We start from the raw sequence: 9,629 nt of genomic DNA, 5'->3' as shown, positions 1-9,629 counted from the left end.
GGTTAATAAAATACAGGGAAATTGATCCATATTTATGCATTTCCCTCACTGCATAGCATAAGACTAGGGCTGTTCAGAATGTTGTGGAAATGGTCTGGGATTTGCAGTTGGAATTGCATTTGCAAAGTTAATACTGGCTGCCCTGGCAACCGTGTGCATTTTATTGTTGTGAATGTACAAATGCAACGAATATACAAATGCATGAGCATATGCACAAGATGAACAGCCCTACTGTACCGTAATCCCACTATGGCCTAAAAAATTGTAAAACATCGGAAACCATCGATGTATCGATGATTTTCTGCCGATGTATTTTGGCATCGATGTTGATTTCTCCGATGTATCGATGTTGATTTCTCCGATGTATCAAGACATCGATGTATCGATGTTACTCCTTAAAATTCGCATCCCTGTTTGTGGATACTCTCTAATATAAGCCAGCACCAATAATGCTCGCAATCCCGTACTCAGTCAAAACAACATAAATCCAAAAACAAGCCAAAATCAAAACCACAAAACATAGGTTATAATTAACATATGTTATAACGATTTAATACATTAAGAGCATGTGTGTGAATGGCGAACTAAATCCGCGGCAAGTAAATTTTTGACAACCGTGAGGTGAATGAAATTTCAGTAGCTCATGAGGACAGTGGAATGTTTGACAATAGATTAAATAAAAGCTTAAATTAATGAATTGCCTTCAACGATGGACGATTTTTTCTTAAAATATTAATTTCACTTCAATTTGTAATTTTTTATTCCGCAAAAATCTGCGGTTATCAAAAATTTACTGCAGTCAAAAAATATTTAATTTCACACATCAGATTGGCAAAACTGCGTCACCATAGTAAAAATATTATTCAGCCGCTTTCCCTATAGAACTTTGTTACCCTATGTAAAATAATATATTTCAAGAATTTTTGATATTTAATACAACAACTATTTTTCATAATTTTACACAAATTCACGATCATTTCCACACGGCAACACTCGATTAGTTTGACAGCACTTGCAGAAAGAATTTCCGAAATCGATTTTCGCTATTTAAGTTGCAGTCACACCCTGCATCTTTTCTGAAACTGATATCCGAAAAGTGACAGAAAGATCTTTCTGGCTGTTCACACATCGAAATAAAATTTCTCTTTCTCAATTTGACTGCGAATTGTGTGGAAAAGACGGAAATATTGCCACGTCTGACCGGCTCTTTACTTAGGCTGAATTTCTTTATTCATTCTGAACGTTTGGAATAAACTTTTTTGTTTACTTATTCTTTAGAACGTTCCTGATGATATGTTAACGTATATTTCAAACGTATTCTGTTTATTCCGGCTGTGAAATGGGATTATCCGGAATGTATAAAGAAACGCAGCCTTAGGGTTTACACCGGACAATACTATCATGACAATAGCATTGAGTGCGATTATATTGGTATTTATTATAAAATATAAAAAGTGAAAGTTGATAACAATTAGCAAAAAGTTCATAAAATATGGTTTTCAGGACTGAAAGTGTTTTTCAATCGCATATCATCAGAACGGGTCGATTTTTCAATGCCAACGTTCTGACCACAAATGTGCACCCACTTCTCACTAAAATTTAGGACTTTAAGCAGACCAAACAAACGCGCAAACTTGTTTCAATCACACACTTCATTTTATATCATACATTTGTAATAAACCAAAATTAAAATCACTCATAAAACACATCAAATTGCTAAAAAAGCCACGCCGAAGCGATAGAAGACGATTTAAACAAAACGGCAAAACTTTTTTCTGAAATTCGATTACAAATACAGCGATGGCCGATTGAGTGATCTCTGTAGTCATTGGCCCGTAGTCATAGTCAAAATAAAGTCGACTTTAAAGTTAGTTGCAGCTTTTTTGACAGATATCCCATTGAAAATTATGTCAAAAAGCTGCAACTAACTTTAAAGTCGACTTTATTTTGACTTTGACTACGGGCCATTGGTTCATGGTCTATGTGGTTATTTATAGATAAATGTCAAATTAAATGCGAAAAATACAACCCTGCGTAGAAAGATATTTTCGAAGCAACAAATCGCCGTCAAATTTCAGATTGTTCGAAAAGTTCATCGAGTGTGGTACGTTTGAAGTGGTTTGCGTTCGGTTGTGGAAAATTTAATACCCGTACGCCCCTGATGGAAATAATATCAAGTAAAATATAATAACGTGTGGAAATTATTAAATTAAACACTTTAGTAAGAAGTGTAAGTAAAAAATCATAGGATAATACCATAAATTACGTAAGAAATGTAGTGAGTGATCATTGTAGTGCACAACCAAAAAGGAAAAGGTGATTTCATTCCTTTCGCAGTGTTGTCGGAATAAAATAATGGAGGGGTAGATAACGAAGAAAAATGGCAGTAGTAGAGAAACATATGAAATAGACAAACAAACAAAGAATGTTGACACAAATAGCGGATAAACTCCAGTGAGTAGCTGCAAGATGGCATCATCAGCAAAACTAGATTTGCCAAGAAAAGAACGCAAAGGAAATGCGTAATGCAATTAACCAACTGTCTGATATTAGGGCAGCATATATATGTAGATCTGTGTTCATATGGAATAGTACCTTATGTCGAAAGACTGGCTTTAGTATAATGCGGCATTCGCAGCATACGATTGCGAATGACTCACTGGCGCCGAGCCGTTGAAGAACTTTTGGCAAATAAACGTGTAAGAATTAGCTCCGATAAGATAAGGGGGAATGCTGCATTATACTAAAGCCAGCTTCTCGACATAAGCTACTATTCCATACGAACACAGCTATATGTACATACATATTTGTATCTACATAAATAGATGGCTGCAGTGCCACTCCCACTTTCTGGTAGTGTGAATTACCGTATGTATGAGTTTGAGACTTATTTTCAAATAGAACAAGTTACCAAACGCCCACACAGACCATAACTGATCTTTCCAATTTTTTTTATCTTATAAAAGTTCATGCGCTAATGTATATACATATGTACATAGTTCATAGGTATATATGTATAAATGCTTATGATCTTATGTGTAAAACTGAAGAAACCCAACTGAACGTTCAAACGTATTTATATATTTATGTACATATATCTCATAATAGCTTAAAGTAGTTGATTATAGATTCATTGCTTTTTCCAACGCTGGCTCCGTCTTATCGCAGTTGCTTGTTGCTGTTATTTTACCTTCGATGTTATTTGCGGCGCTGTTGCTGGTGGATTCAGTGTTGGCGTTCATCTCGTTTCTGCTGATGCGTGGGCTAAATATAGCTAACGCAACCCACCATCGCCACCATCATTGGGTACATACATATAGTACTTTTATATTGCATACATATTTGTTTATGATTTGTACATATGTAGACTAGTCTGTAAAGTTTATTCACGTGCGCCTTAAAGTTTATAAAAATAGGTTGTCACATCGTTACTCATAGAAACAAAGTAACCAGTTATCCCATTATATACAGATACCTACTGTGCACTCATTCTATACGATCATCGGCTTCGATTCGAATCTAGTAATATCCAACTCAATGAAACGTTTGATGACTGCAGTGAAAGTATGACAGGTCATCTGTTATTTATTTGTATATTCGTATACTTATTCGATAATTCATAAATTTATTGCAAATGTTTATTTGAATATTTGCAGATGGTGCTTGGTCCTCGATTTGCTTTTGTAAAATCGACTGCAGAATTCAAGTTCATGATGTTTCCTATGAGTATCCCTTTCCTGAATAAAAAAGCGGTGATGTCTATTCCATATTGAAACGAGAGGGGGTTCCATTTTATGATTTCCAAACCTAAAAAAAAAAACATTCTTTTGTAGCTGATCGCACAATGTTGATCACCAGCAAAAGCTTCGATAACTTGAAGCAAGTATTATGCTAATGGTGGATGTCGTCTTCATATCTCACCTGACCACAATCTATCCAATTGATGACCTCTCGTAAACTTATCAAACAAATCTTAGCTTATTTATTTAATATAAAACATTGGCATATGTTATTTACTTACATATATATGTATTTATTTATTTCTCCCGAATTACATATTGTACATACGTATGCGGGTGTGTGTATAAGTTAACTTTCCCTTGTCCTTGGAGCTTTCATATTATTTAGCTCACCGGTATAAGCTTTTGAAAATCGATTTACTGTTGTTGACCTGACTTCAGATAAAAAAAAATCGCGTTAAAACTATGTAGTTTGCTATTTAACATGCTTTCCGCACAATGCAATTTCAATTTCGAATTTTGTTGTTAGTCAGTGATTGGCGTCAATAGGCGCCCTACCATATTCAACACTTCCTTTGTGTCTGCGCCAATTAGTCTTATGTTATCCTACCCTTATTTAGATGCATTTATTCGCTGCCTCATTGTTCCGTCATCCATTTCCTTAATTGAAAATCCATTATGTTACACGGCCACACTTCTACCGCCAATTCACGCAAGCTTAGCATTACTCCTCACTCCTTTCGTCGTCGTTGTCGTGCCGGGCATCCGTAATCGTTTTAATCTCAAATATATACGTACATACTACATATGTACATATGTACATAAATATTTATATACATTCATATGTATAAACATAACAAATTACATATGTATGTATGTACATATCGTTGCTTTAATATAGAAAAGCCTTAACTCATATGGTCGCTGAAATGCAAAAAGCCGTAACTGACTAAAATTTTTTATTGCTTAAAATAATGTGGGGACTTATAATTCAACGAAATGCATCATAATCAATCAAAAAGGGAATTTTAGATTTTTACTTAGTTACGGATTTTTGTATTTCAGCGACAATGTGAGTTAGGGCCTTTCTATATTAAGGTAACGATATGTGTGTATGAATGTTTATCAGGCTTTCGTAATTTCTTTATATTCTTACATACAAATTTTCGTACATATGTACAATGTTTGTATATTTCTTATGTTCGTTGTGTGATTTCATTTTCTTGGTCACTACCTCTCAATTCGCTTGTTGGCGATGTCCATGGCAGATGACTCACTATTAGCTCACAATTTGATTCATATGAAATCGCGCTGAGTGTCTCAACAAAATCAACAATAGCAGTGGCGGATAACGTCAGCAGTGCAAGCGAAAATAAATAAAATTAAAAATAAAGTAAAGTAAAAAGAAAAATCAAACAACTAACGTGCTATTTATGCCTTAAGCTGTATTTTTACTAATTTATTGAAATTTACAGGTAGAATATAATTTTTTAACTAACAGGCAAAACGGCTGCGATTATATTAAATTTGTTTGTGTAGGTAAACGGCTTTAAATACTAAAATGCAAAATAATCGATTTTTTTTATTATTATTTTTTTACAAGTATTTATGCGTCAACTCTTATCTGATCAGTTTGGAAGTTATTTGATTCTAATTGATACAGAAATCTTCTCTTTTTGACCTACATATATAGTGATACTCAAGGAATTAAAATAAAAAGGGTAAGCTGATATTTTGGTAGTGAATGGCGAAAGCGGGTTGTCTCCAAACTAAATTTGCCAAGGGATGAAGGAAATTGTTCCGTATACGTCATATCTAGCATGCAGATGCACCTATAGCCAAAAAATTTATTATTTACTTGCGCTTTGTGTATTTTATACCCTTCCATATTTGCATTTCAAATACAAATTTTATTAGTTTTGAACTTTCACTCGCTACAATTTCTTATACTTAATCTTTCTTGGATTGTTTTCCTGTTCAATTTACTTATCTATTTATAATTTTAAATTTAAACAGCTTCCAGTCCATTGTTTTCCCACATTGCACACGACTAGACAGTCTTCAAGCAACGCATATAACGTAATCAATCATGTTATCACCACACCCCCACGGCCTACCACCTGCCTCCTTACGGCTGTTAGCTATGCTCTTTGCCACACTCTTCGCCTGCAGCAGCATTTTGTGTGTAGAAGCGCAGCTAGCTGGCAAAATCATACAAGATCCCTGTGTGAACAAGGCATCCTGCCATGAATGTATACAAACACAGAATTGCGCTTGGTGCATGCAACCTGAGCTGGGAGATTCACCACGTTGCTTCAGAAATAGTATACTAAATTATTGCAAGGAGGAATATACCTGGAATCCTCAAACAGAGCAACGAATGGTGATTAACCGCGAATTAACTCGTGGCGGTAATGCAAGCGCTGCCGGTGGTTATGGTTATGGCTATGGTGGTTCTTACGAGTCCGGTTATAGTAGTAGCTCATCGTCCAGTTCGTCGTATGCAGGTGCTTATGGTAGTGCAGCTGCAGCTGCCGCCTCTGGTGCCGCGAGTGCTAGCGGCGAAATTGTGCAAATTAGTCCACAGCGTGTTAGCCTCAAGTTACGTATTAGTAAGTTGTGTTGAAACTAGGCTTTCTGTCAGGTTACCACAAATACATTGGAACGTACTTTCTTTATAGATCAAATGCACTCCTTGAACATGCGTTACTCACAAGCTGTCGATTACCCTGTTGACTTGTACTATTTGATGGACTTGTCCAAATCTATGGAAGACGATAAGGATAAGCTGTCTGCTTTGGGCGATAAACTATCAGAGACTATGCGTAATATTACATCGAACTTCCGTTTAGGTTTCGGTTCATTTGTCGATAAGGTGCTGATGCCATACGTTTCAACTATACCCAAAAAGTAAGTCAAAACATTTTATTATATTTTCTAAAGTGTTATATAGTGCATATATAGTTAAAGTTAAGTTATACATATATAATTTAATTATAATCTTAAAACTCAGAGCTATAGATTTTAGCTGCGCTTAGCCCTAAGATTAAGTTTATTCGGTAAACATTACTTTACCACTTAAAAGTGGACAAGGGTTCTCATAGACCTTCGAGCTCATGTCGAAGAATGCTGGAAATGCTATTTGTGCTAATTATGATAAACATTAATTTTTAGGTTCCTTACAATAAAAATGAGTTGTTTCAACAAGATTAGCCATTTTCACGAAAGCAATTTAAGTGAAATTTTTTTTGTTTGAATTTAATACCTATGAAAACTGACAGAAAGAAAAAAAAATCATTTTATACAAAAATTGCTGGTCACAACAGCGGTAAATCTTTTAATTTATCACTTTTACCAGGAATTGATGTCAATATGTTGCCGCAGATTTGGAGTGTTGCTTAAAGGTTAAGAATATTTTTCTGTCAGCTTAAAAGTATTTAAATTTGGGGTTATATTTGGGGTAATCACACCTGCATGTTTATCTGGTTATGATTTTAGCACAGTTTACAAAAACAAAATACCAACAAAATACCCTAAAGAATATTAATTTGTAACCAGATTAGCTCATAGAAATCGTAAGATATCGGAAAAATATTTCCATTAAATTGTAGAAAAAAATATATATTGTCAAAACGCGGCGTGAAAATTAAGCACTTGGCCCGATCTCATGAATATTATTTTTTTTATTTACACAAGGTGATAGCGGCAGCACAAAAAGCAAAACACTACACTAACAAATCATACGGACGATGACAATCAGAACACCAAAAACTTACAAAAACCACATCATTTTGACAATCGGCGCAATTGACCTTGAAATCATCTGCTCCGGCAACACCACCTAGTAGGAATTCGCGTTGGGTTAGACTTAAATTTTTTTTATAGATATTTGGTCTGTTCGATAATCATTGCTAATTATCACAAGTTATCAGGTTTTAGCATAGTTGCCAACTTGGTGCTTTAATCACTAGATTTAGTGCTTTTTCTGAACTAAAATTATTCCGATATAGTTAAAACCTGAAATAATTTTTAAATATTCAAAGCTGTGGCAGCACTGAATTTACAAAAATCTACAAATTTAAATGCACTTAAATACAACCATGAGTGACAAAAAGCTGAACTTGCAAATTCTCCTTGTTCAATTCTATTCGCGTTGAAAATGCTAGTAGATATGCGAGTAAGTTAAGTAATTCTTTTTTTTTCTAATTGTTTGTAAAAATTTTTATTTTTGTACCTCCTGAGTAAAACACGTCGTTTCTTGGTGCTGAATCCAAATCTGGCTTCACAATTGCTCTAGCACTAGAATTTTGAGATATCCTAACCTCAAAGTGCCAAAATCACGGTTTTTGGCGATATTTCAGGTTATATAATGAAAACATAAATTTTTTTTTGCTCATTTCTACTTAGGGCATGATTTTCGTTTGTTGGGACTCGATTTTATTAAATACATACAAACTGTTATGAAAAAAGCATCCATTGATTCAAAGCCATTTGGTGCTTTTAGTGTGGTAAAACGCTTTTTTCCAAGTTTTTGTTGCTTTTTGAAAATTAAAAGTTGGCAACACTGGGTTTTGGCGTTTTGTGTACGCGGAAGCCTGCAAAGTAGGGAAGTGACAGTTGATTTTGCGGGGAAGGTGCTAATTTTTGTTGAAAAATTTTTCGTTCGCGTGCTGTTTTGAAAATTTTTGTATTTGAGAGTTAATTGTTCGTTACTCTCGTGTGAATTGCTGCTAGATAAATATTATTGGAGTTCTATTCGAACAGACCAATCATGTATGTATTTATTAAGAGACTTCAGCATTTTTCGACCGTTGTTTTTGCGTAATATTTTCATCAAACTTGACAAGGGATCAGAAAATGTGTTTCAATACCATATAATATTTTAACCCTTAAAGGGCCGAATTCACAGTACTTAGTTAAACCATTGTTAACTTAACCATGTTAAACACATAGTTAAACTCTTGTCAGGGATTAACTACGCACCGTGAATTTGACCTTCAATCATTAAAAGTGATAGTTAGAGCGCTAACATTTTCTATAGAACGGTAGAACTTATGCCGGATTTCCACTGGGCTTTACATTACTAAAATTTTAATGACAAAGTTGAGCTTTAAAAATCCGTATCATTAAGTTAATTAAAATATCCATTAAGGTCCCATCTATATGGTATTTTCTAAAAGTCACGCTGTTTTTATCCATTTAGACATTGACCTAGTGGAACTCAGCATATTACTTAGTACATGATCGTTCTCTACATACATATGTACATACATACAGTTGTATACGAATTTACGCAGAAAAATATTTAACTGTCGTTTATTTATTTATTTAAATCATAATTATTAAATATTTATTTTTTTCTGACACAAAAAGTATCTTATTCTAATTACTATTCTAGATTATTAATTTTCTCTTAATATTAGTAACAACAGTTCACCAAAGTTATATTCTGACTAATACACTTTCTTTCTTTTTTTACAATGATATTCTTGTTCACATTTTTATTGTTATTTGCCGTTAAAATTCGTTTGCCGTTCATTGCAAATTGGTTTCGTATTTGAAAAATGCATTTCTTTTTTTTTTGTTACGTTCACCACAAAACATAAACCGATAAACAAATAAAAAATGGATTAAAATAAAATTGCTGCAAAATAAACAAAAAATAAAATCAACCTCATTAAAATAAAATAATAATATTAAAAATAACTAACCCAACAACTCTAAAATTAAAAAAATATTTGCTGCTACTACTACTACTACAACAACAACTCAAAACCCGTTAATAATGCGCTGTAACCACCATATCAACAACAAACAATAAATAAAAAATCAACTACCTCCCAACACATCCAACCACTATTAAACAACAAACGACAACTACCAACTACA

The 9,629-nt window shown here is 33.9% G+C and overlaps 1 protein-coding gene across 1 annotated transcript in view; it reads left to right on the top strand.

Moving 5' to 3' along the window:
- The first annotated feature begins 2,073 nt into the window (after positions 1-2,073).
- The window catches only part of LOC118734522 (integrin beta-PS), a 9,904-nt gene continuing 2,348 nt past the window's right edge, over positions 2,074-9,629 (top strand). The window contains exons 1-3 of the mRNA XM_036464241.1: positions 2,074-2,230; positions 5,757-6,352; positions 6,422-6,650. Of these exons, the coding sequence (XP_036320134.1) occupies positions 5,830-6,352; positions 6,422-6,650 (752 nt within the window). The 5' untranslated portion in view covers positions 2,074-2,230; positions 5,757-5,829. The remainder of the gene's footprint in view (positions 2,231-5,756; positions 6,353-6,421; positions 6,651-9,629) is intronic.

This window comes from Rhagoletis pomonella, unplaced genomic scaffold (genome assembly GCF_013731165.1).
Source record: "Rhagoletis pomonella isolate Grant_MI unplaced genomic scaffold, Rhpom_1.0 Rhpom_scaffold_00002, whole genome shotgun sequence".
Lineage (NCBI taxonomy): Eukaryota > Metazoa > Arthropoda > Insecta > Diptera > Tephritidae > Rhagoletis > Rhagoletis pomonella.
This window is presented reverse-complemented; position numbering and strand designations above follow the sequence as displayed.